Below are 19071 nucleotides of genomic sequence, written 5' to 3'. Positions count from 1 at the left end.
TTGAAAGATTAAGAAAAATATGAGAATAACAATATGAAAACAATAAGGATATCTATATAATTTATTTTAAAATTAAAAAAACTTCAAACAAATTGATCAATAGAAGTATTTTTTAATATTTTTTTCTTAACTTTTAAAGTCATTTTTGTCATGAAAAATTAATGATTTTTTTTTTAAAAAAAATACTAATGATTGAGGTATTTTAAAACTTTTATGAAGTTAAAAGTAATTTTGAAACAAAATTTTAATCGTTTCTATCCAAAATCAACGATAAGGATATTTTTTTATTTTTTATTTTTTTAGTTTAAAGACATTGGGGACGTTTTTTATAATTTAACCAAATAAAAATAAAGATAATCATCTAGAGAAATATGTCGAAAATTCTATGTTAAAAAAACAGATGGACCTAGAATATCATAGAACTTGAATGTACACTATCAATTTTTAGTATGAAATCCAATCACTCCGCTCCAAATATTATTAAAAAGAAATTAAGATATCATATTTAAAAAAAAACATTTTAACTTATTCAATCTGCGTCAAATGTTTATTTGATTTTATAAATTTTCCAAAAACTTTTTCTCAATATTTCCGTATCATCAACATGTGAAACATTTTAAACTTTAAATTATATACAAACAATGATATTTTATATTTTAGTAATGATTAGATACAAACTACACCGTTCTTTAGTATAATAAAAATAAAATAAATTTTAATTTAATTTAAGAAAATTTATCACATGATTTTTCTTGGGTGCACACGCATCAGATCACCCCAGTTTTTTCTATCACACCTGCTCAAAAAAAGAAATTTCGAAAACAAATAAATATTATAGAAATTTTAAACAACCCATCCTCTTCTAAGGTTAATTTTAATATTAAGTGACCTGGCCAGCTCCAATACCCCCATTTTGACTGCTTTTTCATCATGTAAAGGTTTAATTGGATTAGATAACCCAAGTAATTTTCATTTAAAAAATGCTCTGAAAATGATCTCAAGACATTTTTTTTTAAAAATACATGAGTAATAATGTCAGCAGAGCGATATTCATTTTAACGATCTCAAGACCTATTACTCAGTTAAAGTATGCTCACACGTTATATAATTAATCAAAAGTTAAGAGATCCAAATCTCTATTCTTGAAAAAAAAAAAAAAATGCAAAAGAACTGGAATTCACATATTCTATACACAACTATAAAATTCTCCTTCAGAAGGAAGAAAAAATATATATACACACATAAATTCTTATATATCAAATATTAGATTCTCACACTTCTCTCTCCCATAACACCTTTCTTCCTCTACCAGCTCCAAATTAATTTTCTTCAGCTTTCGGTGGTCCTTTCCATTTGAAGTTGTCCGCATAGGACTTTGGCTGCACAAGATTAGAAATAAGAAGCCTGAAATCAGTTAGAAATAGAAGTAAATAGCTCTGGCTTATCACTATGAGGGCCCTGTCAAAGAAAAAGGAGGGCCAAGAAACAAGGGAAAAGAAGAAATTTGGAGCCTGCAGCTTTCAAAGAAATTCATCCAAGTCATCATAAAGTTATATAGAACATTGGAATGGACAACTAGATAATTTAAAGGTTAGGGAGTATTTTTTTTCCCCAAAGTGTCCGAATGACAATTAATTCTTCTTAATAATTGCAAAGAAAAATACCAAAGTGCATCCTAGGTACTAGGTTACTCCATCTTTGTGAATCTCATCCAATTATTCAACTATAATTTCTCTCCTGACAGACCTTTCTTGCTCCTTTTCTCTAAAATAATTTTAAACTTTCATTTGTGCGTGTGATTCAGGTAGATGCACAAAAGATGAGTGCATTACAGTATTGCTGTAATTGCAAACTGCACTTGTTTGACTATCAACAAACCATATTCTTACGTTTCTTGTAGTTTGCGCATTGAGAGTGGATAGATGTTATTTATAAACTGGACAAACCATATAGGTTGATTGGTAAATTCCTCCCCAACTCATGCGAATTAGTGATATTAACAATTTGAACAACCTGGAGATTTTTGGCCAATAATGTGCCGAGAATAGATTACAGGGGCAGCATGAAAGAGTAGTTTCAGTATTTAATCAACAATAACTTTACCTTAAGAATTGGTGTCTGGCGCTTCTTAACCTGCAACAGGGGTTCTAGGACAGTTAGCAACCAGATTACAGAACATAAATTGTTTCTGTACCAACCTTATGTGAAAGGAAGTCTCAAAAACTGTATCAATTGCAAATGATAACAAAATTTCAGCGGAACCTCGTATTGCCAGCCATGCTTTTCAGCAAACCTCATTGCAGCTTCTGCACTATCAAAACTAAGGGCTGCATCACCGACATTAGCATATGGGTCTCCTGTGGATGTCCATCCCATCAAGGGATTTTCCCACCTAAGCAAATGGGGCCAGATAAGAAAGTCGATTGATTCATAAAATCTAGAATAGCTATGAAAACTAGAGAAACTGGAATCCTGTATTTAGCAAGCTTGCTTGTCAATAATCGCTTCAGTTTTAAATGCATGAGAACAAAACCCGAAATCCCATCAAGCAAGTAAATGCCAAGAGAGTCAATTTTTACATGGACTTGACAGTTTTTGAATATCCTGAATTTCATCTCAGTTTTATTCTATGTCGTGATCTAATACTATCAATGATCTTTCTGGCTACATCGTTGATGGGCCATCCTTTCGGTGTTACTAAGAAGATGATTTGCCAAGCTTTGTTTCTTCTTTTGGTTGTTATGGGGCGAAAGAAATTGACACATTTTTCGTGATTTTTTTCCCTCTTTTGATTGGTTTTCGGATTTTGTTCTTTATACTAACTTTTCGTGGGCTGCTTTCTCTTGTAACACCTTTAGGTGCTTGGGTTTTCCCTATTTCATTTATCAATAAATTTTTTCTTTATCTAAAAGAAGAGAACGGAAAAGTCAGCGCCGGCTTTGCAATTCAGGAAAGGAAATCATACTTGTGTGTGGAGAGAAAATTAATTTTCCATTTCCCGACTTTCCCTGAGCCTTGCTGTGTAGCGGTTCTAGCAGGTGAGTAGATTATAACCTGCAATGCATAAAGGAAGACAATCCAATTAGTTCCTCCATAAGCCCAAATACTGACAGTAATTTGTTAGAATACCAATCGCAAGTAACAACATTATAACGTATTGCAGTACAAGAAAGAGAAATTACAATATCAAATAGCAATAGCCTTTCAAAAGAGATATCTCTCCCACAATCTCCAACTCCCAATACCATCTCTCCCTCAACTTCCCAACTCTTTGTATTTATGACTACTCATCCTAATAAACTAACAAGTAGTTACAATTATGCCAGTAATATTCCCAACAAAACCCTAGGGATACTCTTAATTCAATAAAAAGCATGCTAAAAATCATCATGGTTGAGTTCAATGAGAAATGAAATTAGTTTAAAAATGTCCTGTGTAACGAAAACTCAAGAGGACACCATCATGCAGCAACGTTCCTCACAAAGAACATTTTTACCCTAATTACTAAATTAGAGCTACATCTGATTCCAGTTCATGTCTCTGATCTAACAGTCATATTTGGTTCTTCTTCAAGATTCTTCATTATCAACTATACAACAGAACTTGGATTGAATAAATTTCGTCCAATATATCTGAACTAAATTAAAGAAAGAGAAACTAAATTCACCGCTAGAAATGCATACCCGACGACGGATATGCTCTTCAGGAATACCGGATACCATGCCAATCTCCCCTGGCTTGAACTCAACCAAGGAGTCCGAAGAAAGCAATCTTGTACAATGAACAAAAGCTGATAGCTTCGAACGATCAAAATTGTACCTACCCAGCAGAGAATTCGCCATCTTTACGACGAGATTCCTCTATTACCAAAGTAATTTCTGCTATCCCATCGCGTTTTCCTCGCCAATGGGTTTATAACATTTGTGGTCAATCGAAAGAAGACGCGAAGCTTCCAGAAAAGGCGACCCTCTGGAAACCTTTGCCCTGCTGAAGATTTTTACACGAATAGCAACGCCACGTCTACAATTTCAAGAACATTCGATAAAGAAACTTGCTCCACAGTGCGTTTGCCATAATGCATATTGTTATTAGAGGCAAGAATAAATATGGAATAATAAAAGAAATAATAAAATATAAGTTGGTGATTATTATACTAGTTAATGGTGCACTGCAGCGTCGGGTAGAGCTCGTCCATCGTAGGGATTCTTCCAACAGAAGAATACGGACGGAATGGAATGGAATCGAACTCCGAAACCGACGAGAATCTGCTGGAAGACGCGTTTGCCGGCAGGATGGAAACCTTGTAAAGAATCGTCGAACCGCAATACATTCGCGTCACAGAGAAAATTTGACCATGTATGTTCACGACGAAGCGTGTAGATGTGATGTATGTCTTTATGTGAATTCGAAACATGGAGCTAAGGAGATCGTTTGGACTGGTTCTCGAAGGGTTGCCTTCAACCGGCTATGCATATTCTTAGCTTCTTAGCATGAATTTGTCCGGTTTCGGTAAGTAAACGCCATTTGTAACTTAGTTTACATCGAGCTCCAGTTGGCAAACGTATTTCTTCTTGTCGTATTATGTTTCGCACTTGCATCGTGCTTGTCGTTAGATCCTATATCTCTCTTCACGATTTTGGAAGCTGCGCCAAAGAGTTGTAACAATGTCGCCGAGGGAGGAAGAGGAGTCGAGGATCCAGAAGCTCGAATCAGCATGTTCGGATTTGAAAATCCTCCTTCAAGCGTCGACGGAATTGAACGTAAGCCTGGAGAGGATGGAGAAGAATCTTGATTCAATCGACGAATCGCTTACGACAGCGTCGAGGAGCATAATGCCTCTACAATCTTTGGCGATGACGACAAAAGCCCTCGAAACGAGAATCAATCGGGCAGCTTCACCTGCTCTGAATCTCCTCGATACTTTTAAGCGATCCGAGTTTCTCCAACGCAAGATTGTCGCGATCTTTGCCAACTTATCGGTGGAAAAATCGCCAGAAGAACGCCTGAAGAAGCTGATCAAATTAGTCAACTGTGTGGATAGGCTGAATGCATCCATAAGCGTGATTAGCCAAGATGGGGAATCGGTGATCCAGAAACTTCAAGAGGTGGTGGAATTCTTGAGCAGGACGAAGGCGGCTGATCCACAACGGACACACAGACTGAAAGAGACGATGATCACACTCAAAGCTCTGTACGAAACAGAAATTGATGACATGAAGTTTGAGGGGTTGCTTGACGAAGCTCTGTTGAATCTGCAAGATGAATTTGAAAACATATTGAAGAATCTAAAGCATCAAAGAAAACCGAAGTTTGAAGATGGTGAAGGAGAAAAAGAAGGGGAGGCAGTGGGGTCTGAGATGGGAAGCGAGCTGGAGATTGAAGCTGCTAAACGAATTTCTGAAACTCTTGCTGCCAATGATTGTTTGGATATTTGCATCAACATTTACGTCAAGGTAAGTGCGATAAATTTTATATTATAACTAGAAGAAAAAGGCTTCATGCATCCTATTTGCATCACTCACATTAAAAAAAATATATTAAAATATTTTAAAAAATAAATAAAAAAATTATTTTTATGTCATACACAAAAATAAGTGTTACTCGAAATGAAACTAGGTATTTTTTAAAGAAAAAATCAATTTATTCTATAAAAGATTTATTTGATCAACTAACTTATAAAGTTGATATGAAATAACTGAATTTCAAGAACAATACTATTAAAGTTTACACATTTATGAAAAACTTTTTTTATTTAGACTTCTAAAGAAACTTTCTTTATTTAGACTTCTAACTCAACTTACAAACACTCCTAAATATATCTATATCAACTGAAACAATTGATATGAAATAACTGAATTTCAATAACGAACACTATTAAAGTTTACACATTTATCAAGAAACTTTCTTTATTTAGACTTCTAACTCAACTTACAATAAAATGGAGTATTATAAATAAGACTATTATAAATAGTCCACACCATAAATTCGGATACAGACTATTGAAATATACAAATTATTATATAACCTACACTGTAATAATAAAATGTTAGGTTAAGATTGCAACATGAGTGAATGCTATTGCACCAACTAGCATAGCGGCCTTCTCGAGTGTGATCCAAATTGAAAGTTTATAATTTGAATGAGTTTGCATTTAAAATAAATAAATAAAATATTGAAGAAAAAGTGCAACAAATTCTATAACCATGGTCCATAAAACAGGTTAGATACAGAAGAGCAGCTACAGCATTGATGCGGTTCAATCCAGTCTATCTCAAAACATACACTCCAGAAGAAATTGACAAAATGGAGTGGGAAAAATTGGAGACCGCAATTTCTCTGTGGATTGAACATTTCAAGGTCGCAGCCACGAGTGTGTTGGTTTCCGAGAAGAAACTCTGCAACCAAGTTTTAGGCTCAATCATGGACGGACTAATGTGGCCTGAATGCTTCGTCAAGATCGCAGACAAAATCATGACCGTCTTCTTCCGGTTTGGGGAAGGCGTCGCTAGAAGCACCAAAGAGCCGCAGAAACTTTTCAAACTCTTGGACATGTTCGACTCCATGGAAAAACTCAACTCCGAATTCTCTGAGACATTTGGCGGCGAAGCCGGCAGCGAAATCCGTACACGATACAGAGAGCTCGAGAAGCTACTTGTGCACGCATCCAGCAAAGTTTTTTGGGACTTCGGCCTCCAAATCGAAGGCAATTCAGATGGATTCCCTCCTCCAAAAGACGGATCGGTTCCGAAACTAGTCCGATACGCCATCAATTACCTCAAATACCTTGCAAGCGACAACTACAGTTCCGCCATGGCTAAAGTTCTCCAAATACAGAAATCATGGAAAGGCGGATTCGTCTCAAAATTGGAAGCGGAGGAGAATTTGCTCAAAGACGCCTTCTCCAACGTAATGGAAGCCCTACAAAGAAACGTCGAAACTAAAAAATCGCGCTATAGAGACAAAATCCTACCGCATATCTTCTCAATGAACACATACTGGTATATCTACATGCGGATTCGCAACACAGAACTAGGAAGATTGCTGGGAGAACAGTATATGAGAAAGAATTACAAAGCAGTAGCAGAGGAATCGGCTTACACTTACCAAATGCTATGTTGGGAGCCACTGCTTTCGGTAATGGATATGGAAGACATGCGACTACAGAACATGGAAACCGTGGAAGATTTAGCGAAAACAAAAATGGAATCATTCGTGAAGGCTCTGAGGGAATTTTCACAGAAACATAGAACGACGTATTGCATTCCAGATTTAGATTTGCGGGAGCAGTTGAAAGAGGCAACTCTGAAGATGATACTCCCGGCTTATACGGAGTTTTTCAATTTGCACTCGGCTTTGTTGCCGGGGATTGGGAAATATTATGTGGGCCTTGAGACGATTCATGATTTTGTGGGCCGGGCCTTTGAGTTTGAAGGTGGAAGTGGGCCTGGGTCGGGTGGCAAGATGAAGCGACGGGGTTCGATGGATCGAATGGCTGAGATAGCGTCGGATGGACCAATCTTGGCCGTTGGATTGGGATAGTTAGAGATGAGTGATTGAACGCAAAGGATTCCCATGTTTGTAAGGAACCTGGTGGAAATTTGGAAATATTCTTTGGTCCATTGATTTTTAAGGAATTTGTCCCAAAGGAAAGGAAAGTTGTATGTTTTGTTGTCACGGAATATGGTCAAATGAAATAAAATTTAATTAAAATGAATGCATAGTTTTGACTATGGAGATGAAGTCAAAATAAAATCATTTTATATTGTGTTCAATAACTTTTTGAAATTAATAACTTTATCCAATAACTTAAAAAAACTTGGGAATTTATTTCAAGATTGTAATCATTTTTGTGACACTCCAATATTTTTTAGAAAAGATAAAATATTTGTCACGTGATAAAATATAATTGAATAGTTGAATGAAATGCATAAAGATAGGTATGACGTATCTAAATATTTTTTCTATATTTTAGAAACTTGGTTCTACACAAAAAGAATACTTTCATCTTTAAATATCATCTTGACTTTAAATCATTAAGAAAAAAAAATCAAAACATGATAAGTTATTTGTTACTTTTGAAAGAAGTTATATGAATCAATAAGAATAGATATACTTTCCTTTGATTTCAACATTATCCAAAATGTGAGATTTGATCATCGGATTTCTTGATTAATAGTATATGTATTTCATATTAACAGTAAAATTTTTATTTAATCAATAAAACCAAGTTGATGTTTATAACAATTAAATTTGTCTAGCAGTTTTTTAATCAAATAAATGTAACAATCTTAAAGAAACTTTCAAGAAATATAAAGAACCTATAGTTTAAGTATATGGTTTAAAAAATTTATCCAAAAAAATACTTTAAAAAAATTATATGGTTTAAAATTATAATTTGACTATTCAATTGTATTGACCACGGAAAATGCAGGATAAGTTTTGTTAGAAGATTGGGCCATCTCTTGGAACACTCGTAAACAAGTTTGAGTCGGCAGATTACCTCTGAGAATCTCTCAAGGCATCTTTGTTTCGAGAGAATAATTCCTTACTCCGATAAAGAATCTTCGAATTTGCCTCCATTTTTTTCCAGATTTGCTCTTCCCTTATGCAGAGGAAACCCCATCTTAAAGTTTATTTCGTTAATTTCATTGGGAAAATCCGGGACCGATTTTTCGGAGAAAATCTATTCATAGAACTGCAAACATGGCGAATCTTAGCTCCGAATATGACGAAATGGGTTCCTTCTCTTTCACTGACTTCCCTGAAGATGTTCAGTTATGCATCCTCTCCTTCCTCTCCCCATCCGATATAGCGACTTTCTCTTGCACATCGAAGAGATTCGTCTCTCTCTGCAGGAATGATCGGAAACTGTGGTTTACTATGTGCGATCGGAAATGGGGATCCAAGACTCAAATCAACAATTGGGGAAAGGGAAAAATCACTTACAGGTTACTCTATAAAACTCTTCATCAGTGGGAGAATCTGATCGGTTTTTGGCGCCGGAGTGGCTCGTCGACCATCAGCAACACATCGCCGCCGTTGGTATTCTTCGAATGGGGCCCAGATTTTCTTGCTGGCTCTAGGGTTTCTCCGTCGAAGAACGGTACTTACGACGTGTTTAAATCTCCATTTCTATGGATCGGGCTCTCTTCAGAAGGTCAGGCCATGAGTTTTATCGACCCCGATGGCCGTTCTGAGTTCGCCGGGAAGTTTGCGGATTTAGGGGATTCCGGTTTTTCCGATTGCGATTTGATTCCGATCGATCTGAGCTTCATGGGGAAAAATCATTTTGTCATCGAGGAAAATCTGACATTCGCTTATCCAACTTCCCCAGAGCAGAGGAAAAAGGGATTCCGGCGCAGTTCAAGTTCAGCCAATTTACGAGCGGAGGATGGTGTAGCCGCCGTAACCGATGTGAACGGAGTGGAAAGTGGCTCTCCGGGAAGCTTACCGGACCGATTGATGTCAGAAATTTATCAGCATTTTGCGAATAGAACCAGTCCGGGAGGGGATAGAGCCTCAAGGAGGCAACGGAGGAGGGAGAAGGAAAGGCTAGGAAAGAGGAAGTGGGAACCAGAGCATTTCGTTAAAATTATCAATTGCTCACCCACACCATTGCGGCCATTACAGGGCTTATGGAAGGTGCTGTCTCTCTCCTTGACCTCCTTGTGTTTATGTATCATTTTGGAACGGTTCTATTTGTTGTCTGGGGAACTTTTGAGGTTCCAAGAGCTAGCTACTTCTTTGAACTAGCTGATATAAACAATACAACAAAATATTGAAAACATTGTTACATAAACTTGAGAATTTAAAAGGTGGGGAACATACAAACCATCTGATTTTAGAAAATGCAGGTGGGTCTGTTGAGATTTCTGTCTCTGTAGCTAATGCGATCTCCGTTAAGCTCTGGTTATCTGTATTATGAGCTGTAGTATCGGAAGATTTACATTTTTATTAGCTTATTAGCTTAGCTGAACTGAATAAGAAACATCTCCGTTTTCTGTAAACCTGAAATAAGTTTGTTAAAGAATCACTCAGTAAAGTGAGTTTAGCTAGTGATAATGGCATGATAGATGACCTACCTTCTTAGAGGTTGAGGTTCAATTCCTCACCCCATAATTTTTGTACTAAAAGTTGTTAAAGAATCATGCACAAACATTTCTTATGGAGGTGTTAGAAGTAGAACAGCTTCATTGCCTCTGTTGGTTATGATTTCCATTCTTGAGAGTGGTATAGAAGTATTAGTTATAGGAGATGATATAGCATGGATGATTGGATTCCTATTTTGTCCTGCAGGGAATCAGTGATGATTTGAGCATGGATTTCTATCTTGTTGTATATGATGACATTGGTGGCATTGCCTGTCGGAGAGTTGGGGACTCGTCTGAACGCCTTTCCAGTTATGCTCCCGTGTTTTGGACGTCCAATACTACATTCTTGGAAGCTCCATTCTCTGCGGAGGAAGAATATTTGCACGATTGCCGAGTACATGTTCAGCCTCTAGCAGCCAATGACATTGAGGAGCTAGTGCCTTCAATTGAAAATAATAGTATTTCTCGCATTCTTTGCGTCAACTCTAGTTATGATCTAGTCCTACCAGACCTGGCTGGAAGTACTCCAAATCCTCGGAATGTGGAGGGAAGAATTTGGCAGTACTGTAATGGGACTTTTGGGTTTGGTTTCCTTAGAGATAATTTTATTATAGACCTGAAGCACCTTGCTCGAAATGGTTCTATTCTGGATACTGTGGAATAATGTATTTGTTGATTCTTCTATTAATTAACAATGTAGCCATTTGATGAATTCTTTGGCCAAGCATAATCTTTATAAATGTACAGATTGACGACGAATCATTCATATGTCAATAGTTCACAAATACAATGTTCATTTCTCTTTCTCTCTCCCTCTCTCTTTCATGTAAAATTAAAGGGGTGTGGCTTATAACATGTTATCTGCCCTTTTAGGATATACAAGTTTGAGCCAACCTTCCAGAATAAGAACTTCAGAAGGAAATAAAAGGGAATGTTCAAACAGTATACTTCCTAATCTTTTTCTGATTTGGGGGAATCTCTATAAAGCATAAATACTTCATATGAGGCAAAGAATCCGTGTTAGATTGTATCAAATATCGATATTTCCAGATATTTTCTAGATACATATCTGACACGTGATTTGACGTATCTATTTTTACCCTTACTTTCCTATAAAGAAAAGAAGATAAGCAATTCATCTAATTTTTTCCAATCTAAAACTAGATAATTTATTTGAAAAGCTCACTACTCGAGTCCAAAACTAAAAAGAAAAAAATAATAATAAAAGGTCAAATCCTAGAATTATCTAATCTTCATATTTGAGTCCCCACAAAGTTCTCCAAAATATAACCCATTTAAATATTTTCCATAATTCAATGAAAAAGTTATTTGTTTATTTTCATACTTCTCCCTCTAATCTTCTCGTCTTCTCCGATCAATATGAGTCACTTTTCTATTACATTTTATGGATTATTTTACTTCGACATCTTAGATGTTTTTGTATTGTATTTCAGGTTTGTACTGTATTTTGTACCATTGTCATTAACTTATATGCTAAATTTATCCATATCCTAAATCTTTTTTAAGAAAAAAAATGTATCTTCAACATAATAGTATTCTAGTTTTTTTAGAAATTGGCATATCACGTCATTTATACGGATCATATCTCATATCTATATTTGTGCTTTATAGGAGAATCCTATTGAGTTCTTGGGCTTTCATATTTGCAGTTCTGTTCCATTTTGTTATCATGGTATGAACCCAATTTAGAATATAAACCATAAATGAAAATACTGATTATAGACATGACAAATGTACTTATAATTATAAGCATCCATTGGAATTGACAGGAATACATTCAAATCCACAAACATGCCACTCTTCTTCAACATGAAAGATGGTGAAAATGAAACAGATCTTGGCATCTGTTTGAGCATGTTATTTGAATAATATTTAGAAAACAGACAGGCCAAAAACACACTTTTAACAGGAAATGCAACGGATGCTGGTACTTCTCTTAGTGCATAGCCTTAAAAGGAAGGAGGATACTACGGTATCTTGTCTGATGAAGGGAAAAACAGATTCTGGTAAAGCTTGATTCTGCAAATCAGGCTTCTGAAGCCACCATCTCTCCACCATTGATTTTCTCCTTTGCTGTTATCTTTTCATGGTCTCCCTCAAGCTGACTCAAGTTTCCTTTCTCCTTGATCAGTTGGATGTGGTGGTGCTTGCAGTAAAGTCGTCCCTCGTGAGCGATATAGTTCGAAGGACTGATCGTGCATCCTCCATGGCAGCATTTGAAGCAACTTTTATGGTATGGAGTTCCATTCACAGTAACCTTGAAACAGGGGTTACATTTGCCCTCAGTTAACGAAATGAAATCCAGGAGGAAGAAAATACTCATGTATATTGTTGCTACCTTTTCCGTTGGATAAACAGTGTTATTACAGCCAAGACATTTATCCCTGGTTCCTCCAAACTTGCTAGCAACCTTGTTTGCTGTCGGTTTCTGTTGATGCATTTTCCAGATCAATGGTAGAAGTTAGAAGAATTACCTCAGTTGTAACAGGCGCAAGCAAGTAAACAGGGAATTACCTCGCCATCAATTGGTTTCTCTGGTTTTACGATCTTTGGAGTACCTAAAAACACAAAAAAGAATCTAAAATAATTCGGTTATAGATAGAGAATCAAAATGAAAAATCTGAGAAGTCAGATCCATCCATCACAACTTATAATTTGTACCTTCAAAGCTTTTGTCAAGACTACCAGTCCTCTTAAAGAGCTGATCAAAGTGTGGCCTGCAATAAAGCACTCCCTCAAAGGAATTGTAGTTGCTCAGCTGAAAACAGATCAACAATTTCAGTTTCAAAGCTTCATCTCCTTCATTAGTCACAAACAATAAAGAGAAAAAAGCCAGTGGTTTTACCTTGAGAGTTCCTTTGCAATGGTGGCATCTGAAACAGGCTTTGTGGTAGATGCGGTTATCAGCGGTCAGCTTGTCGACGAGATAGACCGTTTTTTCACAAGCCATACATTTCTGGGTTGTGCCTGCAAATGCCATGGCTTTGGAGTGTTCTTCACCAGAAGAATGAATATCTCTTCTTCTCTGTGGAGGTTCCAATGGAAGGAGTGAGCTTTGTTTAGAAGAATGGGGAGATGAAGCAGAGGATATATAGATGATTAATGTCAGTGGGGTAGCAAACAATCATTTCGTTGATCTTGGGAGCAGACTCAACAACTTGTTTCTTTGATAAAATGTCTCAACCTGTAGCTGTCTTGAAATCAAATCCGTAAAAAATTAATTAAAGAGAGCAATCTCAAATTGAATCATCAGAGGTACGTGGACAAATAACTTTTGTTTAGTATTTATTGATGATAATTTAAAAATAAAATAAACTCATTTATTACTTATTATTATTTTAGAAATGGTTTTGAAACTTTTAAGATAATGCTGATATATTATTATATTTTGGTTTTTGTATCGTTATATTATATGCTCCAACAAAAATCTCTTTCTGATTTTTGTGGCTAATTTATGCAATGTATAATTTAATTGAAATTATACGTGGGGACCATAAAGGCTTGTATTCTAAGTCATTTTTATGAGTTAGGTTTTAGAGCCCGTAATAAGTGAGAAAAAATATACGTACAAGAAGAGGTAAAAACAAAATGGTTGAAATGCTTTGAATTAGGAGAGACATGTGGACAATTCTAAGTTATATGGAGTTTATTATATAGTTGGTGCCATACATAAACTCTCGGACTAACTTCAAGGTAATAAAACTACAATTTTACTCGTGGAAGTAGCTAACACACTTTAAATAATCCATGTAAATCTATGTGTCGAGTTCTTCTTATTTGATTCTTTACTTTTCAATTTGTTAATGTTATAAGAAAAACACTTCTAAGTTTTTTTTAGTTCAACAACGGTAGGACAGGACCAAACAATTAATCATTGAGATGGTAATTTGTACCTTATTTGCTAATTATGCTTGGATTAACAAAGTATTTTAAAATTGTCATTGATACTAACATTTTTTTTAGCCAAACTACACCAAATTTAGACAGAACCAGTGTCTGTTTTTACTCATTTAAGAAGCATACATTAAAATATTGATCATTTTATTAGCTAATTTTGTGCATGTTAAATCTTAGCTTGCCGTTTCATCTAAATTATTTTAAAAAAAAAATAAAAAGGAAAAGAAACAATAATAATGAAGGGGAAACATAAAAAGGCAGAGGTTGAAGCTGTGTTTTTCCTTGAAAAAACAGAAAGAAAGAATGGAGGTGGGATTTGCTGTAAAGGGAAGAAGGAAATCAGAGGGACCATAAGTTTGAAAAGGAAACACTTTTAGTTACCTAATGGCTCAGCTTCAGCAGGTGGCCTGCCTGCCTCCCAACTTCGAAAAGCTTCTTTTCTTCATCATTACAGTGACACCTTTCTTCATTTCTAAGCCTCAACTCAACATTAAATTAAAGCTATTAAAAGAATATCAAAAAACCAATAACGACCCATCATCCTCCTATCAATATTATACTCCTCAATAATGCAATTCCAGAGCTCATAATAATGTTACAGACAGCTCACTCAGTTTTCTAAATACTTTACTTCATCTGAAACAATAGCCTTTTTTCACCTACATTTTATATGTTTATGTACTTGATAACAGACTGCACATGCGAATGCTAAGAGTGTTCTTTGTAGGATATTAATTACCCTAAGTAGCCATCTTAGTTCGAATTGATCATATGATTTAATCTGCTACATGCTCGATCAACCCATTGCAGTTTCAAATGAAGATTGTTCGTCTCTAGAACCACTTGATGAAATGGGAGGGAAGTGAGGTCAAATGGCCAAGACCATAACTACTGAAAGGGTTCGTATTGTAGTTGATATTTCTCTGGTCTGTTTAGTCAGTATTTTAGTTCATATTCTGGGTTTAGATCATCTGTGTAATAATTAGATAAACTAAGTTGTATACATGGAAGTATAAGAACTCATTAAAATCTCCCTTGGGTCAGAAAAAGAAGAGGGGTGGGTCCCGTTGAGCTCTAACTAATATTTTTACATATATTTTTGAAAGATACTAATTTGTTAAGGCAACTGCTTGATTCCACAATAGTGCAAGTCAAAGAACTTGGGATATAAAGTTTGAGTAGCCACCATCATAATCCGAACTAATCACGGTTTACTCTTCTGCCTCCTAAGGCAACCCACCTAAGTTATAATTGTTATTCAATCACATCTTACCATAATTGGATATGATCTGTTAATTATATAATTCATGTTTCATATCATAATTTCTTGGGATTAAGTGTAAGGATTAGCTGCCAGATGCACCAAAGAAGGATCAGATGATCGATAAGGTTTTGCATGCGAAACAGACTATAAAAGGAAAGCACAAGATCCCAGGTCTAAGTAACACGAAAGTTTTTATACCTCCTCTCTGATAAATATGTTAGCTCCAGCCGGTTTCTTAAGCATTTATACAAAAAATTCAGAGGCCAGGGGATTATACATGTGGGCCTGTGGGAGAGAGAGAAGATATTAGAACAAACCACAATTTGCAATATAGCATCCTGCAATATGATGCGAGGGCATCAAATTGTAGAATTTTGAATGAGAAACAGGGAGATTGTCATCACAAATTGCAGAAGACCATTTTGTGCCTGTAAAAGGAGCTGCGAGTAATGCCAGAAGCAAGCTTTAAGTTTTCACTGAGGCAACCTACATAGTTAACTTCTCCTATTCCTGCAAGATCGATTCAAAATCACCATTCACCAGACCATAATGAGCCACAGAACAATGCTACCAGATTCGTGAAGATACGAATAATGATACAAGTACAAAATGAGAAAACAAACCACAATTTTCTCCAACTATCACACTTTCTTGCAAATAGATTCATTAGCTGATCGTGATCACTAACCTTGAACCTCTTGCGCTGTGAATCATCAGGAATGGAGCCTGAATATCGTTGTCGTCTTAAGGCCTCATTCTTAAATTTCCCTGCTGCCATTTCCTGCATTCTGCTGCCATTAACCTGTGTTTGACTTCTTGAGTATAGGGTAAAGCCATCCTTTTCCCAGGTGACCTCGTAATCAGCCCAGAGACGAGATCCTTGCTGCAGTGGTCAATTTGAGTTAGCGCTAACATGTATGCATATCTCTTTAATGAGAACACCCAAATACTTTCTCTTTTTGTATACATCCATGTTTTTTTGTATGCGTGTGAAAGAAACCAATGTCATCGATATCCTACAATAAAGGGGGCGGCGAGCCTCAACTCAAAAGTAAATTACAAAAAAACTAGTGCAAAAAAGTAGGAAGCACGTAGTAACAAAGATGATTCAGTTTATGTTATAATCATTGGTAACTTCAATCGTCAATGATATTGGTTGGTTTTTCTGATATGTGAGAGCACTTTGTTTAATACATGTCACTCAGGATTCGGACTAATAAAAATGACAATGTTACCTCTAGATCCTGCTATTATACTTGCTTACACTCTCTAATCCATTTTTACATGTATCAGGATACAAATTATCATCTTACATTACAACCGTGGGTTAGTAGTGATTTGTCCCTATAATTGGATAAGAGTGATATTTCAATTTTATGGCTACCTGGCAAAAATATCAGACACAAGATGCTAGTGGTATGACGGGAAAATTAGCCAAGCAACTCCAAACAAAATAGATCCTTTAGTAAATAACAACCTTCTGCAATGAACGACCAGACAGCACCTTCAAAGCATTATAGAAGTCCCGGTGTTTCTCAAACTGAACTGTTATTTTACAGTGTAAACCTGAAATTATGTCTTCTCCATCCTCATTGCCATCCTTACCAAAATCATCGTCCACAGCAATATTTAGGTTCCTGTAAAGTGTGTATCAAAGGGGAAAAAACATGCTGATGATGAGCCAAAATAGAACTAAACATAAGAAGAATCATACGGGCTAAAATCTAAGTCGTTAACTTCAAATGCTGAAAGTGCCATACATTCCTCACTTCAAACCAATGCACAGAAGATCAAGGTGGCAGACCCTCTTAGATCCTACGGAATTAGTGAAGAGACGCCAATACAATTATACAATGAACTAATTCATGAATTTAGCCTGGCACCAATTCGGAAGACCACAAAAAAAAAAAAAAAAAAAAAAAAAAAAAAAAAATGAAGCTAATGATCAAACCAATCTTGACATGCAAAATAGACACGAAAGAGCATTGAAGAAGAAATAAGATGAGGCTTAACTAGAGGCAAAACCTTATCTTTCCAAATGTAGAAAAGATGGTATGTGTGACCAACATGGAGGGCTTAGACGAAACCCGAGGCTCAGCAAACCACCTTGATGGTGCGCCTCTCAAGGTAATGGTATCGGGTCCTTGGCTCCCACTTCTCGAATATCCTAAGGCAGATTCAGGAGAATTACAGACCAAAGCTTACTGCCTAAAACACCATTAACAATTTAAAAGACGAGGAACTTAGCTTACCCCGATTCCCAAATGCGTAAAACTCCTCCCAAGCTTTCTTCATTTCCTCAAAATTATCAGATTCTGGTATAACAACAGTGAGTTTGAATTTGAACCCCTCAAGATTCAGCTCAATCCCATCCAATTTCTCAACCAGAACCCGCCTCCAATCCAAAAACTTCTTCTCCAACGCGGTGACTTCCTCTTCTTCCTCCTCCTCGTATCTCTTGTTAACAGTTTTCAAAAACCCAAGATCTCGCACGAAGAGAGTACCGCGAGCAAGTGGGTCTTCGCGCTTGCGTGTCTTAAGCTCTTTAATGCGTTTGATCACCAAATCCTCCTCAGGAACTATGACCGGAACCGAAAGCGAAGTCTTGAGAAAGTCAATGAGAGCTCGCTTCAACTTCCACTCATCAAGGGACTTACTCACGGAAGGGGATGAATGATAGACTGTGAAATTGAGTTTCAGACGCGGCACGAGCTTCAGACCATTCTCCATTTCTAACGTTTCTGTAGGAGGTAGCGATTCCAACAGTTTGACCGTCATTCTCGGTCCTCTCTCTGTGTCGCTCTTCACAGAACTTTCCCTGCTATTGAATTAGGGTTTCGCTTAGCTCCTCCGTGAAACGTACCAACAACGAGACGAACGATGGCTTCTGCGACGGCGTTAGTCGTCAGGTTGCCTTTTTCAGCAAAAGAAACGATTTTCTTTTTTTTAAAAAATTATTTATATTGTACAAGTGGAATACAAATATTTCAACTCAAGCTAAAATGGCATAACTCAATTAGTATCCAAATAGAATAGTAAAGACGAGATCAGTATTTTAAATCTTCCTATTTGTTAGTACTAAAAAAATTCACTTCCAAATATTAATCATGATTTAAGTTAAATAGGTTTATACCTATTTGACAGAATTTAAAAGTGTATAATATATCTTTAACTATCGATTTTATGTTTAATAGTTCAATTTTTCTATATTATGTCTACTAGGTCTCTATATAAATTCAAGAGTAATTATCTAATAGATATAAATTTAAATTTTAGGTTAGAAATCTTAAATTTTTAATTTAATATCTAGTAGAGTCGTGAATTTTAAAAAACATAGAGGGCAAAGAATGAAATGTATAATTTTAAAAGTTTATTGATTTGATATATACCAATCTTAAATTAAATAAAAATTGCAATGGGTATCAAATTACAAATAGGATTTGGCAACTATATCTTTCATTTTTGAAAATGTTCAAATATGAAAAAATGTTGAAAAGTACAATCACACTTCCTAGAAAACTTATTTTTTAAAAAATTATTCCAAAATTGCCTCTCCAATAGAAATAGGGTCTGCCCTCTTTCACCTTATACCACATTCTCAACCATCTCTCTCACTCTCATGTTCTCGTCTCTAAGTTGTCCAACCAATCAATAATCATCTATCTTCTCCGTTCCCTTGATCGTCAGTCATGTCTCTCATCGTTCATTGGTTGCCACTATCGGTAAGCTACCTCAACGAGTCTCTCTCTCTCTCTCTAAACTCCATCTCAACAACCTCCTCTCACCACCGTTATCGAA

General features: G+C 36.0%; 5 protein-coding genes across 7 annotated transcripts; 2 read left to right on the top strand and 3 right to left on the bottom strand.

Annotated features, from left to right (window-relative positions):
* Positions 1 to 1074: 1074 nt before the first annotated feature.
* LOC120075422 (NADH dehydrogenase [ubiquinone] iron-sulfur protein 4, mitochondrial-like) lies at positions 1075 to 4640 on the bottom strand. Its single transcript, XM_039028801.1, has 6 exons — positions 4155 to 4640; positions 3684 to 4020; positions 2966 to 3054; positions 2263 to 2392; positions 2104 to 2133; positions 1075 to 1379 (listed from the first exon to the last, which is right to left on the bottom strand). The coding sequence occupies exons 2-6, from the start codon at positions 3840 to 3842 to the stop codon at positions 1320 to 1322; spliced, it is 468 nt and encodes a 155-aa protein (XP_038884729.1). The 5' UTR covers positions 3843 to 4020; positions 4155 to 4640; the 3' UTR covers positions 1075 to 1319.
* LOC120075420 (exocyst complex component EXO70I-like) lies at positions 4634 to 7747 on the top strand. Its single transcript, XM_039028800.1, has 2 exons — positions 4634 to 5453; positions 6220 to 7747. The coding sequence occupies exons 1-2, from the start codon at positions 4665 to 4667 to the stop codon at positions 7537 to 7539; spliced, it is 2109 nt and encodes a 702-aa protein (XP_038884728.1). The 5' UTR covers positions 4634 to 4664; the 3' UTR covers positions 7540 to 7747.
* Positions 7748 to 8442: 695 nt separating this feature from the next.
* Positions 8443 to 10876, top strand: LOC120076614 (F-box protein At3g12350). Its single transcript, XM_039030494.1, has 2 exons — positions 8443 to 9642; positions 10297 to 10876. The coding sequence occupies exons 1-2, from the start codon at positions 8704 to 8706 to the stop codon at positions 10753 to 10755; spliced, it is 1398 nt and encodes a 465-aa protein (XP_038886422.1). The 5' UTR covers positions 8443 to 8703; the 3' UTR covers positions 10756 to 10876.
* A 952-nt stretch (positions 10877 to 11828) lies between these two features.
* On the bottom strand, positions 11829 to 15115 carry LOC120076588 (LIM domain-containing protein WLIM1-like). Its single transcript, XM_039030461.1, has 6 exons — positions 14391 to 15115; positions 12958 to 13306; positions 12774 to 12870; positions 12627 to 12670; positions 12451 to 12540; positions 11829 to 12369 (listed from the first exon to the last, which is right to left on the bottom strand). Exons 2-6 carry the CDS (start codon positions 13090 to 13092, stop codon positions 12139 to 12141), a joined length of 597 nt encoding a protein of 198 aa, XP_038886389.1. The 5' UTR covers positions 13093 to 13306; positions 14391 to 15115; the 3' UTR covers positions 11829 to 12138.
* A 330-nt stretch (positions 15116 to 15445) lies between these two features.
* Positions 15446 to 18221, bottom strand: LOC120076587 (A-kinase anchor protein 17A). 3 transcript variants are annotated; one of them, XM_039030459.1, is made up of 5 exons: positions 17526 to 18214; positions 17299 to 17440; positions 16751 to 16910; positions 15962 to 16156; positions 15446 to 15783 (listed from the first exon to the last, which is right to left on the bottom strand). In XM_039030459.1, exons 1-5 carry the CDS (start codon positions 18049 to 18051, stop codon positions 15778 to 15780), a joined length of 1029 nt encoding a protein of 342 aa, XP_038886387.1. In that variant the 5' UTR covers positions 18052 to 18214; the 3' UTR covers positions 15446 to 15777. The 3 variants fall into 3 exon arrangements, 2 of the variants coding, with proteins under 2 accessions (XP_038886387.1, XP_038886388.1); XR_005481580.1 differs by lacking the exon at positions 15446 to 15783 and having other exon boundaries at positions 16021 to 16156; positions 16658 to 16910; positions 17526 to 18218; XM_039030460.1 differs by lacking the exon at positions 15446 to 15783 and having other exon boundaries at positions 16154 to 16289; positions 17526 to 18221.
* Between the last annotated feature and the right edge of the window lie 850 nt (positions 18222 to 19071).

This window comes from Benincasa hispida, chromosome 4 (genome assembly GCF_009727055.1).
Source record: "Benincasa hispida cultivar B227 chromosome 4, ASM972705v1, whole genome shotgun sequence".
Lineage (NCBI taxonomy): Eukaryota > Viridiplantae > Streptophyta > Magnoliopsida > Cucurbitales > Cucurbitaceae > Benincasa > Benincasa hispida.
Note: the sequence above shows the minus strand (reverse complement) of the source record. Positions and strands in the feature narration are given on the sequence as shown.

What these genes read in the sequence shown, in the direction of transcription:
- LOC120075422 (XM_039028801.1), bottom strand. Translation starts at nt 3,842, where the DNA reads ATGGCGAATTCTCTGCTGGGTAGGTACAATTTTGATCGTTCGAAGCTA. An exon ending in AAGAGCATATCCGTCGTCGG is followed by an intron (nt 3,055 to 3,683) that starts GTATGCATTTCT and finishes TATGCATTGCAG; the next exon opens with GTTATAATCTACTCACCTGC. An exon ending in AATTTTCTCTCCACACACAA is followed by an intron (nt 2,393 to 2,965) that starts GTATGATTTCCT and finishes CCATTTGCTTAG; the next exon opens with GTGGGAAAATCCCTTGATGG.
- LOC120075420 (XM_039028800.1), top strand. Translation starts at nt 4,665, where the DNA reads ATGTCGCCGAGGGAGGAAGAGGAGTCGAGGATCCAGAAGCTCGAATCA. An exon ending in GCATCAACATTTACGTCAAG is followed by an intron (nt 5,454 to 6,219) that starts GTAAGTGCGATA and finishes TCCATAAAACAG; the next exon opens with GTTAGATACAGAAGAGCAGC.
- LOC120076614 (XM_039030494.1), top strand. Translation starts at nt 8,704, where the DNA reads ATGGCGAATCTTAGCTCCGAATATGACGAAATGGGTTCCTTCTCTTTC. An exon ending in CATTACAGGGCTTATGGAAG is followed by an intron (nt 9,643 to 10,296) that starts GTGCTGTCTCTC and finishes TTTGTCCTGCAG; the next exon opens with GGAATCAGTGATGATTTGAG.
- LOC120076588 (XM_039030461.1), bottom strand. Translation starts at nt 13,092, where the DNA reads ATGGCATTTGCAGGCACAACCCAGAAATGTATGGCTTGTGAAAAAACG. An exon ending in TCTTGACAAAAGCTTTGAAG is followed by an intron (nt 12,671 to 12,773) that starts GTACAAATTATA and finishes TTGTGTTTTTAG; the next exon opens with GTACTCCAAAGATCGTAAAA. An exon ending in AGAAACCAATTGATGGCGAG is followed by an intron (nt 12,541 to 12,626) that starts GTAATTCCCTGT and finishes ATGCATCAACAG; the next exon opens with AAACCGACAGCAAACAAGGT.
- LOC120076587 (XM_039030459.1), bottom strand. Translation starts at nt 18,051, where the DNA reads ATGACGGTCAAACTGTTGGAATCGCTACCTCCTACAGAAACGTTAGAA. An exon ending in TTACGCATTTGGGAATCGGG is followed by an intron (nt 17,441 to 17,525) that starts GTAAGCTAAGTT and finishes AATCTGCCTTAG; the next exon opens with GATATTCGAGAAGTGGGAGC. An exon ending in CTGGTCGTTCATTGCAGAAG is followed by an intron (nt 16,157 to 16,750) that starts GTTGTTATTTAC and finishes TGACCACTGCAG; the next exon opens with CAAGGATCTCGTCTCTGGGC.